Consider the following 26,611-nt stretch of genomic DNA (forward strand, 5'->3'; position numbering starts at 1 on the left):
GGCAGCCTTGGAGTTGGATGGGATTCACAATCTTGTTTTGCCTCTTAATCTCTCACAGTAGTGATAAAAGGGGAAAAGCAATGTCTTAAAGCACTGAGGGTGAGGGTTTAAAGAAAACCTTGGAGTGTTTTCAGTTCCTCTGGAGAGCTGGGACAGGAATCAGCTGCCTCTGAGCAGCCACAGCTGAAATTAATTCCCAGGTCCATTCGTGCTGGAGCCAATTCTGGATTCCATTTCCTGGAGGGATCAGTGACACTTTCCAGGAGTGAGAGGCCTGGGTGATGTTACAGAGGGTGCTGCTTCCCCAGCTCTCACAGCCAGGCAGGGTTTGGCTTCTGCCCTTGCTCACCCATCAGAAACCCCCCTGGATTCTTTCCAGGTGCATTTCCCCTCCCAGCCTGACCCTTCCACCTGCACAGCTGTGGGATTTGATTTGCAGGAGCTGAACAACCACCAAAACAGGGAATTTTTAAATTATTTTTATTTTTTAAAAGGCATTTCCCAAGCCAAACATGCACAAGCAATGCCAACAGCTTGTAGCCTAATTCCTGCTAAGGAAGATGCTTCCTGTTGGGAGAAGGGAGAGCAGGAGGCTCTGATCCACCAGTTTGTGACACAAACCTTGGCACAGCCTCACCCCTGATAAATGCACACCTTATCTCAGCTTATCTTAGAGCTCTGGCAGCTGGATTTGAGTCCTGGATCAGTGCAGTCAGGCATTTCCTGAGTGGATACCAGAGGTTTCTGCCTGTGAATCCTCTGAGGGACCAAACACCAGGTGATTCCAGGTGGAGCTGCCCAAGGCAGGGGCAGAGAGTGAATATGGGAGAATAAAAGGCAGAGAGGCATTTGTAGTGGAAGGAGTTGCTGGGGTTAACAGGATAAAGAGCTTTTTGGGTGCTCTGCACTCCAGGCACTCCTCAGTCACCAGATTGTGCTGTGAGCTCAAACTGACTGATCCTGGCTTGTGTCTGAGCCCTCCCTGCCTCCCTGGAGTCCTTTGGGAGGGGAGAGGAGAGACACAAACCTTTGCTGTCCCCTGAGCTGCCTGTGTGACACAGAGGCTGCATTTACACCTCTGGCTGCTGGATAGTTCTAAACCAGAAACTTCAGGCACAGGAAATGTCTCCAGTGCAGTGTGACCCTGGGCTGGCAGAGGAGAGGTCTCAGAGCACAAGGCTTTGCTGGATTTGGAGCCCTGAAGGCACAAAGCTGCCTCTGAGATAACCGGGCATGTATTCCCCTCTAGGAATGCTAATCCTGGAATGCTAATCCTTGTCCTTATCAGACAGCTTCAGCAGCTCACCTGGGTGTAGATAAGGACAGATTTTCAGCCTGCTTGGCTCCTCAGCACTGTCCTGGTTGTGACATAAGAGTCTGTTCTTACCTTTATGCAAGAAGGTAGAAATTTCTTTTCCAGAGAGTGGCTGGAGACGATTTGGGTCAGGGTACTGGAGACCTTTTGTGTTTGCTCTGGTGTGCTGCAGCAGCTGTTCTCCCCAGGAGCACAGAAACAAACTCCTGATGTACAGCTGGAACTGTCTGCTTCCACATTAACAGTATGACACCAGAGGGTTGTCTGTGGCTCACAGGAACTGAGGAGCAGAGCTGGAGCTGTGTCCTAAAATCCACCTAAAATGGGCTCAGAGCCGTGGGCAGTGCTGGAAACCCCAGAGTTACAACTCAGTCCCTCCTCTGTTGAGTTCAGGATTCTGCCAGGCAAATTGGGATAGGGAAAAAAATGGCATCTACCTGAATATCCCTGGATATTCTTTTGGATATCCCTTTTGGATGTTCCTTTTGGATATCAGGATTTTGGGAACTGGTGCCCAGACTGTGAGTGTGCTTCATCTGAAAAATGTGCTGGTTCCACATTACACAGAAAACCAGTCTTAAAATCACTGTTCAAAGCAGCAGTGCCGGCTCAGGGGGGCAGCTCTGTCCTGTGTGCCCAGGCAGCTGCTGCCACCCCCAGCTCTTGACGGATGAGTGCTTTGTGCACTGCCTGCTCAGCTCCAAGGGGCTCTGCCCATGGATCTCACTGCACAGCCCATGGCACAGCCCATGGCACAGCCCCCTGGGCTCTGGATTTGTCTTTTCAGCCTCAGCACCACTTAAAATACCTGACAGGGGCTTGCTTAAAGCACAGCTCAGAACAGAGACCCTGGGACCAAAGCCTCCAAGGGAAATGGCTCACAGGGCACCTGTGCCAGGGTGGCTCCTGTGCTGATTTTCTGCCTATTCCCCGCTGGACATGGTTGGAGCTCTGTGGCTCACAGACACCTGTGCCAGGGTAGCTCCTGTGTTCTCTGGTTTCTATGGCTCACACAACACCTGTGCCAGGGTGGTTCCTGTGCTGATTTTCCAGCCATTTCCCCATTGGACATGCTTTGATCTCTGTGGCTCACAAAACACCTGTGCCAGGGTGGTTCCTGTGCTCTCTGATCTTTGTGGCTCACAGAACACTGCCAGGATGGTTCTTGTGCTCTCTGAGCTCTGTGGCTCACAGAGCACCTGTGCCAGGGCGTCTCCTGTGCTGATTTTCAGTCTGTTCCCCACTGGACATGCTCTGATTTCTGTGTCTCACAGAACATCTGTGCCAGGGTGATTCCTGTGCTCTCTGAGCTCTGTGGCTCACAGAACACTGCCAGGGTGGTTCCTGCGCTGATTTTCAGTCTGTTCCCCACTGGATATGTTCTGTGTCTCACAGAACATCTGTACCAGGATGGTTCCTGTGCTCTCTGAGCTCACAGAGCACTTGTGCCAGGGTGGTTCCTGTGCTGATTTTCAGTCTGTTCCCCACCAGACATGCTCTGGTCTCTGTGCTCTGCAGTCTCTCCAGCACGAGTCTCTCTGTGCCATAAATCCTCTCTGTTCCCAGATGTGCACACTGGCCAAACACTCTCGTGTCTTGGGTGACTGTGATCGAGGCCATTCCCTGATCTTGGCAGCCAGCATGGGCTTCTCTTAGCATGGATCCATGGCATGCCATGCCCCCCTCCTCTCCCACACGTTTTGCAGTGCTTGCTATGGCTTTTCCCTGTGCCCTCCCACCTCTGCTGCTGGACAATCATTACCTGTGTCATAGATGGTCTGACCTGGTGCTGTCCCTGCCTGCCTTCCCCTCCTGCAGTCTGTATGCTCTTCAAGTGAATGTGTTTTATTTTATTTTACTTTATTTTACTTTATTTTATTTTATTTTATTTTAATTTTTTTTTTTCAGTAGGGAAAAGGACTTCCTTCTGCTGAAGGAGTTATATTTGCACATGGCTCGGGGAGGTTCCTCCTCTGGCCCTTTCTGTTACCTCACTCATTTAGGCCAATTCCATTGCTAACGTTCAAGGCCACCTTCCCTGACACCAAACCCTGAGAGTAGGTAGGGAATGAACCCCGATGTGGAGCTGCCCAGTGGAATTGGGATTTGGGGGAGCAGCTGATACAGCTCCATCCAGCAGGGAGGTGGAGCCTGTGCCATGCACGTCATCCCCATCTCCACATTCCCACCTCCTGCAAAATGGCCCCTGGAGAGCAGGGATGGAGGCACCAACCTGGCTCTGGGCTGGATGTGGAGGGAGGGAAGAGCAGCAGAGCAGTGGCAGCACCACAACCTCCCAGGGGCAGCCTGGGACATCACCATTCCTGTGGGATTCCATCTCCCACCAGGGCTCCAGGGCTGGAGAAAGCTGCTAAAACCCTGGGGTTGTTCTCCCCACCTGGGTTTTGTCCTCCCCATGTGGGTTTTGCTCTCCCCACATGGGTTTTGTTCTCCCCACCTGGGTTTGTCCTCCCCACCTGGGTTTTGTCCTCCCACCCTGCTCCTGTAGTTCCTGGGATGATGAACGAGGCTCTGCTCTCCTCAGCACGGCACAGGAGCAGCTCCTACAACCACCACAGGCACTGCATCCCTGCTGGAATCCCCTCCAGAAGCAGGGGGCTGCTGGCTGAGGTGACTCTGGGGTGGGTGGGGGAAGGATTTGGGTTTGTTTTAGGACTTGTCCCGACTGTCAGAAACTTTGCGCTGTGCGCAAAACAAAAAAAAAAAACAAAACATAAAAAGAAACGAAAACAAAACCAACCCGCGGTTCAAAGCGATACTGGAACGTGCTGGAATGTAGGAATTGTACAGGCTCTGCAGCCAAACTCTGTGTAATTAGTTAGTACCATGGAAGTACGGTATCAATTAAAAAATCTATCCAACAACCAGCGTGGCTCTTGGTTCTTTTTATTGTCCTGCCTGTTCCAGAGTCTCCTTGCTCATTCCATCACACACACAGAGTCTTTGTCAGGACCATCTCTTCCAGGTCTTGAAGAATCACCAATTTTAAAATTATTATTCCTTTTTCCCTGCGAGATTCTTGAGCAGAACTTTGCACTCTGTTTCCTTCTGCTTGGAACACACGTGGCAATGTCACCTCTGCCTGCAGGAACTGGAAAAGTGAAAGATTTGTCCAAAAAAAGCATCCAGAAGATGCCTGTGGGACTCAGGGAGGTGCAGGACAAGGGGATGGCCCTTCTTTACCACCTGAGGTAGCTCTCAAGAAGTTCTTGGGTTCACTCCTGCTTTGATTTAACAGTATGACACCAGAGGGTTGTCTGTGGCTCACAGGGACTGAGGAGCAGAGCTGGAGCTGTGTCCTAAAATCCACCTAAAATGGGCTCAGAGCCGTGGGCAGTGCTGGAAGCCCCAGAGTTACAACTCAGTCCCTCCTCTGTTGAGTTCAGGATTCTGCCAGGCAAATTGGGATAGGGAAAAAAGATGGCATCTACCTGAATATCCCTGGATATTCTTTTGGATATCCCTTTTGGATGTTCCTTTTGGATATCAGGATTTTGGGAACTGGTGCCCAGACTGTGAGTGTGCTTCATCTAAAAAATAAATGTGCTTCCCTTGCCAGGCTTGGCTCTGGGTTTGGGAGCAATCCTACTACCAAGACTGCACTGGAGTAGTTGGCTAAAGTTGACACCCACTCTAAAAAAAAAGGGTTTTGAACAAGTTCCAGTTGGAAATTGGCCCGAGCCTGCCTTACAAATGGGGTAATTCCTGTGATTTTTAGCCAGCACATAAAAAGCAGCAGGACAAAGCAGAGGGGATCCCGTGGGTGGGGAGCATGCCTGGAGTCACGAGCACTTGGAGCTACTTCACAAATGGAGCAGAATCTGTCAACTCAGTTGTCAACAAAGCAGCACAGGCTCCACTGCAGCAGGGATGTCACAGCTCTGCCATGCAACAAGCCCAAACCTTCCCCAGCTGGTTTCACAGCACAATTCCACCCTGGCCAATGGTTCTGCCTTTTCCTCCCTTCCAATCCCAGCTGTTGAGCTCAACTGATCTGCACTGAAGGGCAGAAAACAAATTTTATTCTGCTTAACCCTCAGAAAAGGTAAGTTTGCATAGGAAAGATGGAATTTGCAGGGTGATTCCTGGGCACCAGAAGATCATTTAGGATTAATCCAGACTATTTATACTGGTGATTAATTACCTCAAGAGAAAATTAGGATTAGTGGGAAAAGTCGCTGTTTTCTGTCTGTCCCTCTAGATGGTGCTGCTACAGCACCAGAGAACTATCACAGTTATAAAACTACAACCATTTTACTCAGCTGTGAGGGCTTTGCATCCTATTTATTTCTCCTGCCTACCAGCATGGGGCTGCCTTCCTTTTTGGGGTTTCCCAGGAAAGGTGGATCAGTACCTTGTCCCGCTGCCTTGCCAGCTGTGGCAGGTTCCTCCTGCTGTGCCAGGCAGGTGGAATGAGGGCTTTGACACTTGATAAATGACAGGGACACAGGGGATTCTAATACTTACATCATCCTGCTTCCCAAAGCAGGAATACTTCATGGTCTGTATTCTCAATTTCCTCCAAAGTGTGAACATGACAAGAGACCTGTCCTTCCTACTGTACTAAATTTCTAATTTTAGTGCATTACAGTCCTCACCCTACTCTGCTTGTGCATGGACAGCCTAAAATTCAGAGTGACTTCATTAATTAATTAAATTCTCCCTGTTTTAACACCAAGAAAACCGCTTGGGCCACAGTATGTGGTGGAATAACCCCCTAAGAGGTCCTTGTTCACACTCCTGCAGCTCAGAGCAGCGTGCCATACATACCCTTAACCTCTGCAGTGGAGAAGTAGCACATTTAGCAAATAAAGGTGGTGGTGAGAGCAGCTAAGGACTGACAGGTGACATTTACAAAGCCATTGAGGTGATGGTGGGACTGAGAGCCGGGGAGGAGCCGTGCTGCCCACACCCTTTTGCTCAGCATGCTTCCACAGAGGAGTCCTTCAGCACCGGGCTGGCAGCTCGGGTGGGTCACAGGACCAAAGTCAAGGCTGTACAGAGTCCAAATGGGAGAGAATTTACACTTCCCCCTGCTCCTCCTTTGACAGCGCAGAGCTCCCCTCAAAGCTGGCTGGTGTGGCGTGGTCCTTCTGTCTTCAGAGCCCCTGCAAGGGAGACAATTCCTCTTGGAGCTCACAGGGGTGAGGGTGGAGTTCGCACAGGAGCTGACCAGAGGTGAACGAGAGGGTAAAAGATCCAGATTTTAATCTGTAGCACACAAACTCTGTCAGGACCCAGCACATCCCTCTGTCTGTCCTGAGCAGCCCAGACCCTGCCAGGGGGCTCAGAGACCCTGGCACAGAGCCCAGAACACCTGGGGGGGGTTTGATTATGGCCCATGGAGCAAGTTACCAACCTTGTAGGAAGATCAGCAAGCCACAACAGTTTAGGTAGAATATTAGTGAAGTTATCATGGGGTGAAAAATCGATTTTTTGGGGTTTTTGGTATGGGAGCTCAGGAGGCAAGATGGAGGGAACTGGGTTTTTCCAGCCTTTCTCCTTCTTCTTCTTGGCCTACATCTTCTGCTGTGATGGTGGCACTTTGGGATTGGTTTAGAGTAGAAGCTCACTGTCTAACATAGGTGATAGGGATTGGGAAGCAATTGTAAATATTGTACATGTAGTTTTTAGTATAAAGACATAACACTGCCCTGGGGGCAGGCAGAGTGCCTGGAACTGTCCTGCTGGATGGACCTCGGCAGGGCAGGAGAAAATTTTTCATAGATAAGACAAAATAAACAACTTTGAGACTGAGAAATGAAGAGCCCTGACTCCTTCTTCAAGCGCCTGGCTGGGAAAAGAGACTTTTGAACTCTTCTCGGGGTCACTCTGACCAGCTAGAGATCCCAACAAAATTCCTTCCGAGAATGTGTTTTCTTTGGAGACAGAGCCCTTACAGCTGCCCTTGTGCAGGGGAAAGTGAAGTGAAGATTCCCAACTCCACAGCAACAGGTAAAGGAGGCATAAATACATCGTGGCCCGTGTTGGTTTGTGTTTCAAGCAATACAAGCACACCTAAAGACACCTGTGTGGCTTCTGAGGTTTCTGGGGAGGCTCCAGGGGAGCACAGCCACGCTCCAGGAGCCTCCAGCCCCACCACAAGGAAGCTGAGGGGTGGACAGACACAAGGAGTGACCGCTTGTCCATGACCCACCTTGGTGCCGCTCACTGCGCTGCCTCCCCTCTGCTACTCCTCCACAGGCACAGCACAGTTCTCCTTGTTTTCCGATGGAATTGCAAGGTAGTCTGTCCTGTAGTTGGGGGGAAGGAGGAAAGCACACAGTGTAAAGGCCAGCTTGGGTAAACTCACCTTTGCTGAATGCCTGGAAGCATCTCTGAGGTAACAACATCATCTGTGGATGCTCACAGAGGGAAACTCCTGGGCACAGGCAGGAGCAAACACTTCCCTGCTCCAAAATCCTACACAGCCAGCCTTCCTTGGTACAAAGAGTGCTCCAATCCCAGCCAAGTGTGTGGAAAGATGGGAATGGGGCAGGATGAGACCAGACCTTCCAGGAGAGCATCTCCACATGGCCCAAACCTGGAATAGTGCTCACTCCCTGCCTGGTGTGTGGTGCAAGGGGCACAGTGCTGGTGCTCCTAAACACTGCAAGGGCTTTGGGCAGAGCAAACACCAACCAGCCCATGCCACAGCAAAGTTCATCTTCCTGCAGCCTTCCAGCATGTTTGAATCACTGCTCACTTCATTGACCTTTGTTGCCCTGTTCTCCTAAAGTTCTTCTAAGTTCTTCTAAGCCTTCTGATGTTTACATTTTTGTAATGGAGTTTCTCACACACTTTTTATGTAAATGATTGCTTTGCATTCCTTTCTGGAGGAGGAGAGAACTGATTGACTGCTTGTTTGACCAGTGTGGTTGGAGAGGGGGCAATTTCATCCTCTAATCCATGGTCACTTTTGGAATTCTATAAATATTGCAAATAAACTATCCCTTTTTTTGCCTTGGACATCTCAGAGTGCAAGCGTCATTCATTTCATGTCATATTGCCACAGACCTTATTGAGGATTTCTGGCAAACTACACAGGGTCTGTCCCATGTTGTGGACACACTATAGGCCCAGGTTCCTGCTGGTACAGAACCAGCTCCTTGGGGTTTTACAGTAGAGGAGGTGAGGCAGAAGGAATTAGTATTACACAATTTATTCAATCATCAGGAAGAAAAAATCACCAATTTTAGACCTGATTGTCCTGTGCTAGCACCGGTCTATGCACATCTGAGAGCTCTGGGACGTGTGAGGAGCTCCTGCTGAGCTGATCTCACCTCCAGGGGTTCCACACTTACGCGTTTTCCTGGGCAGCCTCCTCTGCCTTGGACACCTTCCTGTAGCAATAGATCATCTCAATCAGCAGCCACAGCGTGAGGAACACCAGCAGAATATACATCATGATTTCTGAGATGACAGAGGTGAAATCTTCTCCAGCTGTGAATAAAATGAAATAACCCCTGATCGTTTCCATGCAGCTCCATGGACACTTCCCACCCTTGTGTCATCCTTCCTAACCCTCCTTGCCAGAATCTCCAGGTGCTGTGAGGGGGCAAAAGGGAGGGACCGGCAAGAGGCAGGGATGGCAGAGGGATCCAACATGCACAGCCCTGCCTGTGCCACCCTCACATCCTCAGGGATTGCTCACCTATCTCATCCTCAGGGATTGCTCACCTATCTCATCCTCACGCTCTGTTCCTCACTGGTGTTACTCAGCTCTGTTGTGTCACCAGTGATTTGTAAAGGATCAAAACACCGAGGAGCTTCAGGGGGAGAGGGAGGGAAAGGGCAGACAAAAGGGCTGAAAGCTCCCGGCCCTCTCTGAAGAGAGCAGCAGAACCCCCTGTGCTGTCTGTAACACGCAGCACCGAACCCAGCAACACCCAGAGGAGCAGAGAGACTCAGGAGCACCACAGAGGGAAGGAGGAGGAGACTGGCATCAAAATGGAGAAGCAGTCGTTGTTCCAGGAGGGAGGGGGCGGCAGCAAGGAATCTCTGCGGCTCCCTGGGAAAGGCATTGCTGTAACATCCAGAGCCACCACCGGAGGAGCTGGAAACCTCTGCTGGAGCCTGCCCAGCTGTGCCCACTGTGCCAGGCCCACCGTGCCTTCCCATGCTTACACACAACCAGCCTGTGCCCACAAACAGCCTCCAGCCATCACACAAGCCACAGGTTTTCCTCCTGAGCTGCGTTTGTCAATGCCAAACTCAGAGTCCTCTCCTGCGGCGCAGTGACAAACTATCCACCATGGTGACAACACCCACGGCCAGTGACAGCACAAAACACCCTCCTACCCTCGTCCACCACGGTGAGGTGGGTCATCCTGGCCACTGAGAGCACAAAACACCTTCCTACCCTCCTCAACCATGGTGAGCTGGATCACCCTGGCCAGGAACAGCAACCACACAGTTCAGGGAGTTCTGTTGGACGAGTTGCTGCATTCAGAGGCCTGTGGGCCAGAATAAAGCTCTGGATCCAAACCCTCCATCAGAACCGACTCCTTTCCTTCACCATCCCCTTAAAGCTTCTCTGCCAGAGGGAAACCTGAGGAGCAGCCCCTGTTATGGGGGAAGCTCCATCCCAGCACCACCAGAGCTCCTGCAGGCCTGGACTTGTCCCCACGGGCCCAGTGCAGCACCCAGCCAGCCCAAAGTGTCTGTGGGGTGAAACACCACACACCCAGCCGGCCCAAAGTGTCTCTGGGGTGAAAACTGTGCCACTATTTGGTTCAGCAGCAGGGCCAGACAAGCTCAGGCAAGTTCTGTCTACAATATTGGTAATTATTCCAATAGATCATCTTGGCCAGGGGAGAACAAAACATAAAACGCCCTCCTATCCTTCTCCACCACGGTGAGGTGGATCACCCTGACCAGGGACAGCACAAAACAGCCTCCTACCCTCTTCCACCATTGTGAGGTGGGTCACCTTGGTCAGTAAGAGCACAAAATGCCCTCTTACACCACGGTGAGTGGATCACCTTGGTCAGTGAGAGCACAAAGCAGCCTTCTACCCTCCTCCACCATGGTGAGTAGATCACCCTTGACCAGTAAGAGCACAAAACATCTTCCTTCCCTCCTCCACTACGGTGAGGTGGATCACCTTGGTCAAGAAGAGCACAAAACACCCTCCTACCCTCCTGCACCACGGTGAGGTGGGTCACCTTGGTTAGTGAGAGCACAAAACACCTTCCTACCCTCCTCCACCATGGTGAGGTGGGTCACCCTGACCAGGAACAACACAAAACACCCTCCTACCCTCTTCCACCATGGTGAGTAGATCACCCTTGACCAGTAAGAGCACAAAACACCTTCCTACCCTCCTCCACCATGGTGAGGTGGATCACCTTGGTCAGTAAGAGCACAAAACAGCCTCCTATCCTCCTCCACCATGGTGAATAGATCACCCTTGACCATTGACAGCACAAAACACCTTCCTACCCTCCTCCACCACGGTGAGGTGGATGACCCTGGAGCTCTGGAAGAGCGGCCGGTGGATCTCGAACTCGAACTCGCGGGTGATGTTGCAGGTGTAGATGCCCGAGTCGTTGAGGGTGACGTTCACCACGGTGATGGACACGTCCTGCATGTCTTTGCTCCCGTTCCACTGGATCCGCCCGCTGAAGCGGCTCGGGAACTCGTGGTTGGTTTTCCTGTACTCGTAGATCTGTGAGGGAATAAATATAAAGGAATATATAGGTCAGTGAGGAGTATATATATATATAAATATAGATAGATCTGTGAGGAAATAAATGGATATATAGATCTTTGAGGAATATACAGATAAAAATATAGACATACCTGTGAGGAATATATATAGATATACAGATGTGTGAGGAATATATATATATAAATAGATCTGTGAGGAAAAAATATATATGTATAAATATAGATAGATTTGTGAGGAAATAAATATAAATGGATATATAGATTTTTGAGGAATATATCCATATAAATATAGATAGATCCGTGAGGGAATAAATATAAAGAGATATATAGATGTGTGAGGAATACATATATAGATATACAGATGTGTGAGGAATATATATATAGATAAATAGATCTGTGAGGAAAAAATATACATATGTATAAATATAGATAGATCTGTGAGGGAATAAATATAAATGGATATATAGATTTTTGAAGAATATATATATAGATAGATCTGTGTGGAAATAAATATAAAGAGATATATAGATCTGTGAGGTACATATATAGATATATAGATGTGTGAGGAATATATATTGAAGATATAGATAAATAGATCTGTGAGGAAAAAATATATATGTATAAATATAGATAGATCTGTGAGGAGGATAGATAGATAGATAGATAGATAGATAGATAGATAGATAGATAGATAGATGGATCTGTGAGGAATATATATGTAAATATAGATAGATCTGTAAGGAAATAAATATAAGAGATATATAGATCTGTGAGGAATATATATATATATCTGTGAGGAAATAGAAAGGACTGTGCTGGTTCATCTCTGCCTTGGACAGCACCATGCCATGAGCCAGGGGCAGCATCCCCCTCTAGCTGCACTCAGGGATGTGCTGAGCTCCCTTGGTAACAGCAGCTATTCATATTCCATCATCCTTTGCCTCAAAGTATCAGGTGACTTTACAAAAGACAGGAAAACGAGTGATCAGGAATCCAATATCCCACCAGAGAGGGAGAAAAACGAAGGCACAGCAGAACACAGATGCATGTGGACAAAAAAAATCAGCAATGGGACAGAACACTGGGATTCTTCATGCCCAGCAATGTGCCTGAGAGTCACTGCATGTCAGATCCCGTGAGGAAAGAACCACAGAGCACCCACAGTGAACACCAACAGCTCTTTTTTGGAAGCCCTGGGGTATCCGGCTGAGATGGAAGTGCTGCAGGACCAAAATGGCAGTGTGACATTCTGGCTGACCACAGTCCCACCATGACCTGTGGTTGGTGTTCTTTGGGTTGCCACTGGCAAATGGATCCCCTGGGGCACTGGGAGTGAATTCCCACCTCATTCCTTAGCCTGGTCCCTTTAGTTCTCAGACAGAAGGAGAATATTGTAATCCTGCTCAATCACAGCTGCTGATTTAATGCTTCAGACCCAGATAAAATAGCTAGAAAGAAATGTGCACTCAGCCTTTATCTAGTTCTCCATTTCACCATTCTCTCTTGAATTCCAGCTGCTCCTCATCTGTCCAATTTCCATTTTGATTCACTCTGAAAATCAATTTTACCTTTTCCTGACAGGGATACAAAGCAGCTCCCAGAGATCCTCCCACAGTTGGGATAACACTGCTTTCTCTGAGGCAAAAAATAAGTAAATCCTGCCCTGCAGATGTATTTTTATTAATTTCACCTCCAAAAGAACAGCTTTGAGATTCAGAACTGATTCAGACAAGGGTACCAAGGGTCAGTCATATTTGACATCCTCACATACTGGGCTTGAGGTATTGAGGGAATGGGACTGGAAATTGGCACTGATTAATCTACAACCCAAATATTTGACCTCAACAACTGATTGCAGCTTTTCCTGCCAGGAGTCCGTGCTGTGCCCAGGTGTGGAAATGGGATAAGCAAGGAAAGAAAGAGAAAGGACTCCAGTCACACATACAGGCTCATCCTTCCCCCCGTTGGGCCTGTAGTACCATTCCACCACCGTGCTGGCTGTCACCTCTTCCCTCTTCATGCAGGAGATGCAGAGCAGCTTCATGTCCGTCCCTTGGACAGCCTCTGTCTCAGATGGGACTTCCACACACACCGAGGAGCAAAATCCAGCTGGGGGAGAGGAGCAGCAGAGGAAGAGGCGTTAGGACAGAATTAGAGAAGCATCAGTTATTCACATCTTGGCATTAATGTCCCTAATGGAAAATGGCTTGATTTATTACTAGAGCTGTCTGATAACAGATTAAGTCTCAAATGTTAAATTTTACCAAGCTTCCTTCTCCTGAGATATCAATAATTCATAATAATTAACAGAGAGTGATCACTTCACACAGATTCACCTCTCCAGCATCTGCTTTGCCACAACTTTCATCTTTCCCTGGTAATTAATGCCACTTTAAAGGCATTGTTCATTGCCTCCCATGCGTGCTGGGCATGCCCCTGTTAGAGCAGCAATTACAGCCTGGGATGAGGGGAAGCCCAGAATTCCAGAGTGGAGGAACAGCTCTCTCTTTGTGCTAAGTTGGGAGGTCTGGATGCTTTAATTCAGCAAAACTGGGAGGGTCCAGCACCCTTCCTGTTCATGGGCACCACTGGGAACCAAGGGGCTTGGACAGGAGTGAATTTGGCAGCAGGAGGAGTTATTGATTTCCCAGGCATTCCTGCTCAAAACGCTTCCAATCAGAGCTGTGCTAAGGCTGGCAACTCTCGAATGCTGCTCTTGCAAAGAGGACAGAAATGGTTGCATGTGAAGCCACACGCTGGAGCAGGAAGGGATCGTTTCAGCACCACATCTCCGACCAAATCCCTGCTGACATTTGTCCCCCGGGCTAAACAATCCCGGGCTCTGTCTGTCCAAGGCTGTCTCCAGAGCCCAGACGCTGACTTTGCTGGCTGCTCCCTCCTCCCCAGTCTCTGAGGCACCATTAACCCACTCTCTCAAGCAACATATTATCTATCCCGGGACTATTCCTGGAAGCAGCCTGGTTCCAATTCCCCCTACTACCAGCTCCACGCACAGCAGCAGGGAGAAATCTTCCAGGGAGAAATAAGGAAAAGCTCCTGGATCCTGCTTTGCTCTGAGAAACGAGATCTGTGCACACCGACAGGCACCCACACACAGGGCTGAAGGCACACGCACATCGAATGTGACAAAACCACCCAACCCCTTCTCGCGGCAGGAATCAAACTGCAGCTGCAATCGATTGATTAACTCCAGTTTACACAGACTGCACGGGAAACGGCACTAAAGCACCTCTTAATGGGCTGCACACCCTCCCCGAGGCAACCCGATGTCAAATCGCGCTGCAAACCCCAGACCGACAGCAAACAGCGAGGGACCGGCACATGCCTTGTGCTCGGCACGGAGGTGTTTTCACTCCCTCACACCCACACCAACTCCCCACGAGCCTAATTCCCTTCTCCCCACAACAAAAGCCGCACTCGGAGGGCAGGCTCGGAGCGAGCATCCTCCCTTCTTTCCAGCGGCGCTGGGTGGGAGAGGGAGCGGCATCACCTACCCCAGAGCAGCAGGGCGAGCGCGGCCGAGCAGAGCAGCCGCGGCAGCGCAGCCATTGTTCGGAGCGGGGCCGGCGCTCAGGCTCCTCGGTAGGATCCTCTCGGATGCTCTTGGATGCTCTCAGATGCTCTCAGATGCTCTCGGATGCTCTCGGATGCTGCTCTCTGATGCTCTCGGATGCTCTTCCTCCGCTCGCCGCGCTCCCGGCGCAACAGGATGCCGGGCGGGGAGCGGCCGGGCGGGCGCGGTCCGGGGGATGCGCTCGGCCGCGGGGGCGGCAGCACCACGGACAGAGCCCGGAGCCTGCACGGAGCCCGAGCCCGGAGCCCGATACCGGGGCTTGCACGGAACCTGAGTCCGGACAGCTCCGCGGCTCCGCGGGCGCGGCCGGCGCTGCGCAGGGCGCGGGCGGAGCGGAGCGGGAGCACCGTTAGATCAGCAGCAGCAGGGTTGGATCATCACCATCATCATCACCATCATCATCACCATTATCATCATCAGCAGCAGCAGCAGCAGCAGCAGCGGCAGCAGCAGGTGCCCCGCGCCGGGAGCGGCTCCGCGGGGCGCGGCCGCGGCGCTTTTGTTGCGCGGGCTGCGGAGCGCAGCGCCCGGCGGGGAGGATGCTTGGGAGGATGCCTGGGAGGATGCCTGGGAGGATGCCGAGGATGCTGGAGCAGCCCGGGCGGGGGGCACGGCCGGCACATGCGCGGCCGCCTCCCCCGGCCCCTCCCGGCTCAGCGCAGGCAGCCCCGGGCTCCGGTGGTCGCAGCGCCCAGCTCGGCTGGAGGCATCGCACAGAGGATATCACATCAGCACGGAGTGTTGAGGCGTTGGAATGGAGCTTAAAGCTCAGTCCCACCCCCTGCCATGTGTGGGGACAACTCCCACCAAGCCACGTCCAACCTTCGAGCACGTCCACGACCTCCCTGGCTGCCCTGTCACCGTGCCACAGCAAAGCATTTCTTCCCAAAATCTGAATTTCCCCTCTTTCCATTTGTACCCCTCGCTCCTCGCCCCGTCTCTACAGATCAGCATCACTGTCCTGCCTCCAAAAAAAGCCAGGGGGTGGGGGGGAATGGGGGGAGTTATCCCTGCGGGGTCACAGAAAGGCCTCTGCTGCTAATAAGTTTAATACTAACATTTGCACGGCTCTGAAGGTCACAGTGGGAAATACTGGGAAATCCTCTTGCCTCATGTTCCTGCCTGATTCCAGGGAATTTAATGCCAGCAGCAGGCTGGGCTTTCTCTCCTTGGACAGGGGCCACCATGCCCTGGAGGGCTGCTCCAGCTTTGAAGGTCACAGTGGACACAGAGAGGAGGAAATGAAGCTTTTGTTGCATGTGCTCCTTTTAAAGCACCTGCAGCTCCACACACAGCACAACTGATCGAGTTAAACCTGAGGATGGCACAGGAGTGGCTGGCAGTGCCAAAACTCAGCGTGCAGGTGGCCAGAGCCACCCAGAGGTGTTTGCAGGCAGCAGAAACATCAGCTCCAGCTGTGCTGGGGCTCTCAGCTGGGCACACCCCACTGGTGTGGGGCACACACGTGAGATCAGCTCCCTGCACTGCTGGAGCGAAGCAGGCACAGAACAAAGCCAAGGCTTTTCCTAGACATCACCTAATTGTGTTTGTGTCAGCAGGCTGCCTTCATCATCTGCCAGCGGCCACGCAGAGCAGCTGCCTGCACGTCACCCTGCCCAGAGAGGCTCCAGTGGCTGCTCTGAGCAATTCCCAGCCAGGGACACCCTCCTGCTGCTCCTGCTGCCTGCAGAGGTTGCTGTGCCCTGCTCCGGCCCACACCCGATGGGATTCCCCAAATCTTTGCAGCCTGAGGTATCCCAGCAGGTGCTGGCCAAAGCCACATGCTGGCTGTCAGGTTGTTCTCACTGTCCCCTCTGTTCTCAGGCTTCTTTGGGCTCCTGTGCACTCTTTCAGCAGCCCACCAGAAGAAAATAAATCTATTTAATGTACCAGGTGTGGCCAGGGAGACCTACAGCTTGCAGGGTGCTGATGCCAGCATTCCATCCCCCCCTTAGAAATCATCCATCATGGATATAGAGACCTTAAAATCTGATTTTAACCCTAAAATCTGATTTTAAGGTATCACAGCAAACATGATACCCAGAGCTGCATGAAGGACACTGAGCCATTTCCTTTGTCCCATTTCCCCCTGTTATCACCACAACAGCACAAAGGGAAGGGCAGGTTGAGCCACAAGGACTTGCTCCTACCCCTTCTGGAACAATCCATGCCATGCACAGCAGATGAGTGATGGGGACGGGTTTTTTATAGCCCCAGGAGCTGCTGGAGAACATCCCTGGCTCTGTCTGTCCTCTGGCAGCCACCTGTTCCACAGAGCTCCATGGAAATGAGAGCTATTCCCAGGCCCCAGGTGCCCTGGCAGGGTGCAGAGCAGGGATCAGCAGGGCTGCACTGTTTGTGCTGCTGCCGCTCTAATTACATCTATTACAGACAATCCTGCCAGGGAGGAGACTCAGGGGCCAAGAGGATTAAGAGGAAGCAGCAGCTCGACCACACTGACTCAGTCAGAGCCTCTGACTGACCCCCAGCCCCTGCTGCTCCTCAGGTAGAGGCAGAAACCTTTTCTCCTCTAACCCCAGAGCCTGCCTGCCAAACAATCCAATGATATTGGCAAACAAACATCCTGAAAAAGTAATGAGCTTTCCCTCAGAATCACTCATGTACCAACCCCAATGACTCCATTCCAGACCAGCCTTGTAGCTGCTATTTAAAGGAGGGAAATGGGGCCCTGAGGTGGGGAAAACCTCTGGTGAAACTGGCCTTGGATTTGGGTGGATTTTGAGATGAAAAGTCACAGGTCAGGGAGGTCACACCCTCTTCCCCAGCTCTGGAGAAGTTTATTCTTCACCTCAAACCTACCACAGACAAGACCCAAGGTAATTTGCAATAAATCCACCCTGATTCTTAACCTGCCACAAGCTGTGCTGGTTTTGTGTTCAAAGCAAACCTCTCTGGGTTCTCTCTGAATGAAAGCATAAGATCATTTCACTCTTCCTACAATCTGGAACCACTCCAGTGCCACCCTGTGCCTGCTTGGGACAGGCAGCAAACACCTCCCTGCCCTCTTCAGGAAAACTTGTAAATAATCAGGATTTCACACTCAAAGCTGTTTCAATTTTGAGCCCTGCACAAGGGATGGAGAGCAGAGATCCTCCCAACCCTTTCCCACACCAGGATGATGCACAAGCTGCTCCTTCCTGCCCTGTCTCCATCCCTGGGGGTCAGGGGTGGCCTTTGGGGCACCACAGAGGGCACTGCCACTCCAGGGCACATGGAGAAGGGGATGCAACGCTCAGAGAGAGAGAAATCTCGACTGTCGAGGGAGGAATCTCTGCAAGAAGCAGCCCAACTTATCATGCAGGGGTTGCTATGGCAACCCACCCAGTTAATGCTTCACAGGAGGAAAAAAAAAAAAGAGAGAAAAAAAAAGGAAAAGGCTGAAAAGGCTGGCACTTGTGCACAGGCACAACAAGGCGAGGAGATAAAAATAATTCCAGCACCCTGCCCCCACTGATCCCTCACTGTCGTGGTCCCTGCGGCTGGGACAGGGCAGTGGGAACGAGCCCTGCGTGTCTGGGCTGCTCTGCCATCCCCAGCACACCAGCCTGGGGCACACAGCAGAGCCAGCATGCCATCAGCTGCTCCCAGAGCCCTGCAGGGCTCCCACAGCCAGCCCTGCCACCCCCGAGGCCCAAACTGGGGAAAAAGCACCCCTTTGTGCTCCTCACCCAGCCAGGATGGAAGAGCAGCGCTGTGCAGAGGAGCCTGCAGGATAATGAATGTCAATTTGGAGATGTTGGATGTAATGGATGTAGGCGCCCTTCCCACGCACTCCAACATCCCTGCTGCACAAATCCCAGCAAGGCAGGGCTGCTCTCTCTCTGTTGCTTCCACAGGGTGCCTGGGGGGGGTTAGAAAGGCTCATTCAGTTTTCTCTGTTCACACTCGAGGTTTAAAATGAGCTCCCCGTGTTCCTGCCAGCACCTGGATCCTCTGAATGTTCTAAACTGGAGGCAGCTCCAGCTTTGCTCTTCACACACCTCTGTGCCTGCATCCCCAGCTGATGCCGAGGATTGATCCGCAGTTTCCAGCTGCACCCAGTCCCTTCCCATTAGATCCTCATTAATGCCTTTATTTGCAGGTCCCCAGAGTGCCTCAGCTGCCCAACCTGCTCTCTCCACACAGAAATCACACCTGCATTTGTGTTGTTCATTGGAACCCTGGATGCTGAGAGCTTTGGGTTAAAAGGGAAAATAATTTAGGTGCCATTTCTTAATTGGATAGTTTGGCCTTAAAAGGCCTTGTAGAGAAAGATAGTGAGCCATTTTGCAGCCTGTTGGGAGAATGCTGTAGAAATCAGGACTTGTAAGACTGTGATATAGAAAAGAAATAATAAACATCTCAGTCTGGACATGAAATTCCATTTCCAACACTTCGATCTCAACCTTGGCAGAGGTGGGAAAAAAACCAGCATTGTACTGTTTTTTGGGGTTTTTTTGCCAATCTACCTCCCCATGGAGTGTAACAGAGCGTGAACACCCCCACAATTCCCCAAAGCTCTGCTCCATCCCGAGCAAATCTGTGATTTCTGTCACACACACCCTGCAGGACCTCTCTCTGTGAGACACAGATCGAGCTTGTGCTTGATTTACTGCTCTCCCTGCTTCCCCCCAGGGCCCACAAGTCACAGCTCCTTTGCCATCCTCCCCTCCTCAGCCTCCTCTATTTATCCTTGGCTCTGGGGCTGCTTTTCCAGCAGGACTCACAGCCAGAGGGGCAGGATTTCAGCGAGCTCTGTGACACAGAAGTGGCTGGCCTGCCTGAGAGCATTCCCAGAGCATTCCCAGGACATTCCCAGGGCATTCCCAGAGCATTCCAGAGCCAGGGAAATGCTTTCTGAAACGAGGAGCAGCCTCACCCAGGTAGAGCTGCGCATGCACAGCGCCCTGGCAGGGTCAGGGATTCCCTGGAGCAGCAGCCACATTCTAAAGGCTGAAAATTCCCCTCTCTGTGTCCACAAGCACAGAGCACATTCCTGCACCTTCCTGGCACGTTGTGGTCAGCAATTCAATCAACAATTTAATTTTTTTTTACCCCCACCCCAGACCTTTAACCCAGGCTATATTTAGAGGGGTGTGACTGTATACATCCTGGAAATTCAAAGTCCTGGTGTGGCTCCAGGTGCTTTTGGGCATCGATTTCTGGGAGTGGATGCCAAGAAAATCAGGCACAGAGGGAAGGCTCTGTGTGTGCTGCTCCAGCCATCCCAGCCTAATAAGGTGGCACTTTCAGGTTTGCTTTTAGGCCTCTCCTCAGCCCTGGATGAAACCCATTAGTGTGTCAGGTTGCCACACATATTCATTGCCATCTGCTCATTTAATTTGGGGATTCTCACTGCTTGTAAAACACACAAGTGCATCAATTATTTCAGCTCCGGGTGAGGACTGTGTTTTTTGTGGAGGAAAGCTTGTTCAGCAAATGTTGCTCTCTTACCTTGGCTGCTGCTTTTTCCTTAAAAATGAATAAAGGAAATAAAGCTGAATCTGCTCCCAGCTGTCAGAAAACATGGACATAAATCATCCCCTCATCCCTTAAACCACCAGGAGACTTTGCAATGGAGATTTTTGGTCTGATGTCCATTATTGCTTGGCACAATCAAGTTCCCCATTGTGAAACAGAAACTTTTGGGGATTTTGGCTGTATTTTCCATCTGGGGGTTCCCAGCTTTGTCCTTTTTGTAGCACACAGTCAGCCTCTTTCACCTAAAATAACAAACACATTTGTAATAAAGGGAGAAGAGAAGGAGAAGGAAGGAGGAGAAAGGAGGAGGAAGGAGGAAACAGCTTTCCAGCTTAAATACAACAGAATTGAAAGGTCTTTTGTTTTGTGCCAGTGAAGAGCATCTCCCTGGTCATACTCAAAGCTTTGAATCTGTAAAACCTCATTTTCTTTCTCCAAAACACCAATTATCCAAAGGGGATTCCTTGCTGGCACTTCAATGTCCAAGCAGGCACCTCCTCCTGGCTGGGTGTTCTGCCACAGCTTGTTTATTTTAGTGGTTTCCACAAGATTGTTGCGAGAGAAATGGAGATAGAAAAAAAGTTTCAAAGGGTGGCCTTGCAAATAAGACTGGATACTTTAGAGAAATAGAACTATGCAGAAGATGTATTGGAATGGAATGGAATGGAATGGAATGGAATGGAATGGAATGGAATGGAATGGAATAGGATGGAATGGAATAGAAGGGAACGAAATAGGATGGAATAGAATAGAATAGAATAGAATAGAATAGAATAGAATAGAATAGAATAGAATAGAATAGAAGGGAATGGAATAGGATGGAATAGGTACTGTAGAATAAAAGATGTACTGTAGTAAGTCCCACAAGGGGCAATTTTAGAAGATTGGCTTTAAGGCATTTACAGAATAGTGTAGCAAAAAGCTGATAGGCCAAGAAACACTTATAGTGTAATTAAAATAAAATATTATATATTATAATTAGTTGATTTGGAAATATTGGAAATATTTGCTTTCTGATTGTGATGGAGTGAATTATAACTTCTGTATTGTCTCACCCTTACGATGACACTGAAAATGGAATAAAAAAATTTAATTTTTTTTATAATCTCTTTAAATTTAAATATCTCTCAATTGGCCCATGTCTGGGTCAGAAAAGGACCTAATATGGCAGTATGTGATACTGGAGAGCATCATACATTATTGTATATTGTAATTAGAAAACAGTTGGTTTCTGATTGCGATGGAGTGAATTATAACATCTGTATTGCCTCACCTTTCCCATGACACTGAAAATAGAATAAAAAATTTAAAATTTTTATTTAGAAATCTCTCACTGCCCCATGTCTGGGTCAGAAGAGGACCCGACCCGGCGGTGTGCGATGCTGCAGCAGCGCTCCCCATTCCCGGCAGATAGCGCTGTGCCCCCGGGGCCGGACCCAGCCCGGGCTGTCCCTGCCTCCTCCCGCGGGTTTTGGGCTCATTATTCACCTCAGAGAGTCCCAGCGCCCACAAAACCTTCATAAACCCCCGGCTAAATGCTCACCACAGCCTTTCTAAATCCAGGATTTAGTGAGTGAGAGCCTCAGCTGGAAATCACTTCTCTAGGAAAACTCTCTTCAGTTTATCTACAAGCAGCTGAGGTGTCTGCATCACACCTGCTGTGAAATGCTACAGAAATACATCAATTTTTTTTAAACAACCAAATTTGGGATGCAAATCTACATTAAAGTGTCACATGCCACCTAATCAGCTGCAGTAATTAATATGTGGCGAGTAAATGCAAATTTTCCCCTTTCAGGCCAAAGATTTGAGTTCTTGGCTTAGCAAAGCTGAGAAATGTCTTCAACAGAGCAGCTCTGACACATCCTGAGAGCATGTGGCCATAAAGGGCTTGAGTGATGCATCATCATCATCATCATCATCATCATCATCATCATCTCTGAGCAACCTCCAGGATTGCATTTCCACGGCACAATAAAAGCAGGAGGGATGCAGAAATTGCTCTCCAGCTGAACCCTGGCATCCAACACCAGCCCTGCCCCTCTCCACGTGTTTGCCTCGCTCCTGGCTCCTCCTCTGCCTCCTGCAGGAACGGTTTGCTCAGGAATAACTCAAATCCTCCAGCAGAGCATCCCCAGAGCAGAGGCAGCTCACAGGGAATTCTCTGCAGGTCACCGAGTGTTGGGAAGGATGAAAGTTTGACACAGAAAGTCTCACAGATGCTTAGCAGAAAGATTTTTAAATGTAGAATCTGAAGAAGGAATAGAGATAGAAGCAAGTTTTGATATAGAAGAAAAGAATTGCTGAGCCAGTCTCGTTGGATAACCAAGGAGGCAAAGGGTGTGTTAGTTAGAAGGGGATTTTATGGCTTAGAGCAAAGGATAAACCCACCCCAAACAAGAAGATGTTTTTACCAAGCAGAAAGAGAGCACAGGCAAACAAGGCAGCAAAGCTGCAAGTAGAAAAAAGGTCTCAGAATTTTCCACTGCAAGAAAACTGAAAAACAACTTCCAGCTTAAACTGTAATGTACTAACTTTTAGTGACTGGAGAACAGCAACATGAATATTGTAATGACAGTAGTTATGACAGGCTATAGATAATAGTTAAGGTATAGATTGGTTCTGCTGTATTAAGATGCTCAGCAAAGAAAAGTATATAATGCATTGTAACCAAAGAAAAGTAAATAATGCATTGTGACCAAAAGAAAAGTATATAACGCATTGTAACCAAAACCAAGGGGTCTCCAGGCCTGCCTGCAGCTGGAGCTGACAGCTGTGGGCACAGCTCTGTCACCCACAACCCTGGACTGCTGTAACCTCTTGGATGGAATAAACTGCATTTTGGATGGAATAAACTGCATTTTGGATGCAATAAACTGCATTTTGGAGAGCCCTGGAGTCCTGCATCTCTCATTTAGGCTCTTACAACCGAGGCTGCTGCCTCAAGGGCAGCTGGAACCAGGGCAGCAGCTCCAGCTGCTCTTTAGGCCAGGACTAAGAATTGGTGCCAGCAATGTGTGGGGGATGAATTAAGGGATCCAGGAGCATTCCTGGCCCTAATGGTGCTGTGATGGCCTGCCTTGCCCCAAAATTAACAACACCAAAAATGCCTTTTTGGGTGGGACTTTGGAAAAACAGAGTTTCCTTCTGGAGCTGGAGGTGCTCCAGGATAAAGGGACGCTGGGAGGGTCAGTCCTGATCACCCTCACACACACAGAGAAATGCAGAATATCAGCACCATGCTCCCAGAAGGATTTTGTTAAGAGCAAAAATTCCTACTAATGGGAAAAAAAAAAGGTTTTGTTTTTGCTGTCCTGAATGAACAGTGAAATTTTATCTGCTCCTTTCCTATTTTCTTTATTCTAATGCATACAATTGAATCTTAAAGGTCTCTTCCAACCTAGTGATTCTTTCATTCTGTGAATTATCAAAATGGAAACCATTTGGGCTCTAATCCCTTTTTCTTCCTTATTTGTTTTATTCAAATTATTTCCCTATTTCCTTATTTCTGTAGAGAGCCACACTGATGGTGTCAGAGCACAATGAAATCTCTTCACGCTGATAAAAGCTTTTATATCAAAGTGGGTGACTTGGGAGCATCCTGGGCCACAAAAACCCGGGAGAAGGAGGTGAAAGATCATGAGAAGGAGGTGAAAGATCACTGGTGTGACCCACTAAGCACAGCCATTCCCATTCCAATGGCACTACACACACAGCCCAGCAGTGCCACAGTTGAGATGGGGACAACACAAAGCTGCACTCCATTTTCAGAAGGTTTCAAACCTGTTTTTATTACAGCATGGATGCTTTTTATACATTCTTAAAAAATTCTTCAGTTTACTCATTGGTCAGGAAAGACAAAGTGCTTATGGAATAGACAGACTTTTTAAGTTCAGGTTTTTCTTATTTATCGTTCTTTCTTTCTTGGTTTCTATATCAATGACCTTGGTAGGAAATTCTTTCAGGAGTAAATGTGTATCCTCTTGACAAACTCCTCTCTGGCTCACAGAAGTTGCTGTAAAACTCTTCTCCGCAGCAGGACAGGAGTTATTGAATTCCTGCACTCAGGATGCTCACAGCCCATCCACAGCACCTAATTCACCTTTCTTCACTCTGTGCGAACAATCCTCCATTACAAAAGTGGCTGGAAGAACAGTTTTCATTGGAAAACCCCATAAAATATAAAATAATATTTTATGTTATCAGGCTTTTCTGCACAGGGAGGCAGAGCTCAGAACCCTCAGGGGTGTGGCGTGACGGTGTTCACAGGAGTCTGAGGATGAGGGAAGAGATGAGGATCTGACTCTGTGTTTCAGAAGGCTGATTTATTATTTTATGATATATTACATTAAAACTATACTAAAAAATAGAGAAAAAGTTTCATCAGAAGGCTGGCTAGGAATAGAATAGGAAAGAATGATAACAAAGGTTTGTGGCTCGGGGCTCTCTGTCCAAGCCAGCTGACTGTGATTGGTGATTAATTAGAAACAACCACATGAGACCAATCCCAGATGCACCTGTTGCATTCCACAGCAGCAGATAACCATTGTTTGCATTTTGTTCCTGAGGCCTCTCAGCTTCTCAGGAGGAAAAATCCTAAGGAAATGATTTTTCATAAAAGATGTCTGAGGCAGGGGGGTGTCACTTCTTGTCACAAATGTGTTTGAGCAAAGCCTTTGGAAGGGAGAGAAAAAAACCTCCTTTTTCCATAAAATACATCAGCTTTATGCCAGGAATTTCATTCCGAAAAGAGGCAAGCAATGAACCATAAAGAGAGCCCAAAGAGGAGTGCTCAGCCAGCTGCTCTGAGCGAGATCTGTTTGTCTGGCAAGGATCAGGTTCTCATCTCCTGCATGAAACCTTGTCCATCTGCTCCACCACACAGGGCAACTCCCTGCCCCTGCACAAAAACCCTTCTTCTTCCTCCTCCCTCCCATCCTGATGCAAATCAGACCAGGAATGGACACATCACTTTCCAAGAAACGAGGTGTTCTAAAAAAAGCTTTATTTTCTTCCGCACCACAGGCATCACCACCCTTTCCCAGCACCTCAGGCCAGCAGCTCACAAATAAATATTTCTGTTTGTCTGAGAGCTCAGGCAATAAAGCACATTAGTGCACGCTCTGAAGGCACAAGGATGGAGACATTTCTGGATGAGGCAGCAGCAATAAAACTTCACACATCCTCCAGAAAAGCTGGAAGCTCATCTCAATTTACAGAGGAATGTGCTTCCTCTAAAACGCCAGAGAGCTCCTCAGCTGGAATAAAGAGTATTAAGAATTAAGAGTATTAAGGATGATTTTCCTTTCCCAGCTACTCTGGGGTCTATAAATATTGAATTTGAGCAATGAAGACAATGCAGACAGGGAGGGTCAGTGCTGCACCTCCTTCTGGCTTCTGTGGGCACTGGGTGCACATCCATCCATAAAACAATAAAATCCTTGATCTCCTGAACCCACAGGGTGTCAAACCCTCCCTGCCAGGAGCAGGGGTAAATCCAGGTGAGGTGATTTGCTCAAGGCCACACATTAAACCCAGGGGTGAGGGCCCTGCACTTCCCGTTTCCTGCTGCAATGACCAGTTTATGGCGCCTCCGCCCCCACAGTGACCCCCATTCCTTCATTGCTGCCCCATGAGCACGCCAGGGCTGCTTTGGCAATGCCAGTGCTTCTCCTTCCCTCCTTCCTCTTGCTCAGCAAAACCTCCTCACCTCATTTCCCTTTCTAGGCAGAGCTTTATGGGCTCTTCCCCACCTCATGACACCCTCCTGGGGCAGACAGGAGCCAGCACAGAGCAGGGAGCATTCCAGTGCTTTAGAGCCCTGAAAACTTTTGAGTTTTTAACTTCAGAGAGCCTTTGACCCACTGGGTTCCAGCACTGAAATCAGCTTCCCTTTGGCAGCATGTTTCATTGGATTTTTTGTCCTCTTCCCAAGCATTTTTCCTTCTTGAGGCATCAAATCACCTGCATTTCATGATCTGCAAGTTATTAAATATGCAAATAGCTACAATTCTCCATAAACTGGCTCCATGACCTGCTAATTTAGTGCTTTCCAGCAAAAAAAAACTCAAAAAAAAAAAATACTCATCAGGCAGCTTGAAAGATCCCCCATGACTCAGACTCAGCATGGAATGGGGCAAGAATGACCCCAAATCTGGGAATCCATGGCAGGACTCCAAACACAGGCTGAGGTTTTTCAGGGAAATCTGGGAATCCATGGCATGATTCCAATGACAGGATGAGGATTTTCAGGATATCTGGGAATCCATGGCATGATTGCTATGACAGGCTGAGGTTTTTCAGAGAAATCTGGGAATTGATGGCACAATTCCAAACACAGGCTGAGGTTTTTCAGTAAATCTGGGAATCCATGGCAGGATTCCAAGCACAGCCTGAGGTTTTTCAGGAAGACCTACAGCAGCCAGGAGCATTTCCAGCAGAATATAGATCCTCCTGTGGGTTATTTCAGTCTCAAAGCCAAAATGCTGCCTCAGGAGCTGCTTCCTTGTCCTGTCCTGGTTTTGCTC

General features: G+C 49.2%; 2 protein-coding genes across 3 annotated transcripts in view; one reads left to right on the forward strand and one right to left on the reverse strand.

The window, feature by feature from the left end:
* Positions 1-5,911: 5,911 nt before the first annotated feature.
* Positions 5,912-14,815, reverse strand: SCN3B (sodium voltage-gated channel beta subunit 3). 2 transcript variants are annotated; one of them, XM_054292946.1, is made up of 6 exons: positions 14,524-14,815; positions 12,954-13,117; positions 10,781-11,006; positions 8,641-8,779; positions 7,494-7,590; positions 5,912-6,504 (listed from the first exon to the last, which is right to left on the reverse strand). In XM_054292946.1, the coding sequence occupies exons 1-5, from the start codon at positions 14,576-14,578 to the stop codon at positions 7,527-7,529; spliced, it is 648 nt and encodes a 215-aa protein (XP_054148921.1). In that variant the 5' UTR covers positions 14,579-14,815; the 3' UTR covers positions 5,912-6,504; positions 7,494-7,526. The 2 variants fall into 2 exon arrangements, with proteins under 2 accessions (XP_054148921.1, XP_054148920.1); XM_054292945.1 differs by having other exon boundaries at positions 5,912-6,444; positions 14,524-14,814.
* ATP12A (ATPase H+/K+ transporting non-gastric alpha2 subunit) overlaps positions 14,700-26,611 on the forward strand; it is a 54,214-nt gene continuing 42,302 nt past the window's right edge. The window contains exon 1 of the mRNA XM_054292858.1: positions 14,700-14,951. Within this exon, the coding sequence (XP_054148833.1) occupies positions 14,700-14,951 (252 nt within the window). The remainder of the gene's footprint in view (positions 14,952-26,611) is intronic.

Source organism: Melozone crissalis, unplaced genomic scaffold (genome assembly GCF_028551555.1).
Source record: "Melozone crissalis strain CALT ecotype California unplaced genomic scaffold, PUWL_Pcris_2 ptg000120l_1, whole genome shotgun sequence".
In the NCBI taxonomy this organism is placed as follows: domain Eukaryota; kingdom Metazoa; phylum Chordata; class Aves; order Passeriformes; family Passerellidae; genus Melozone; species Melozone crissalis.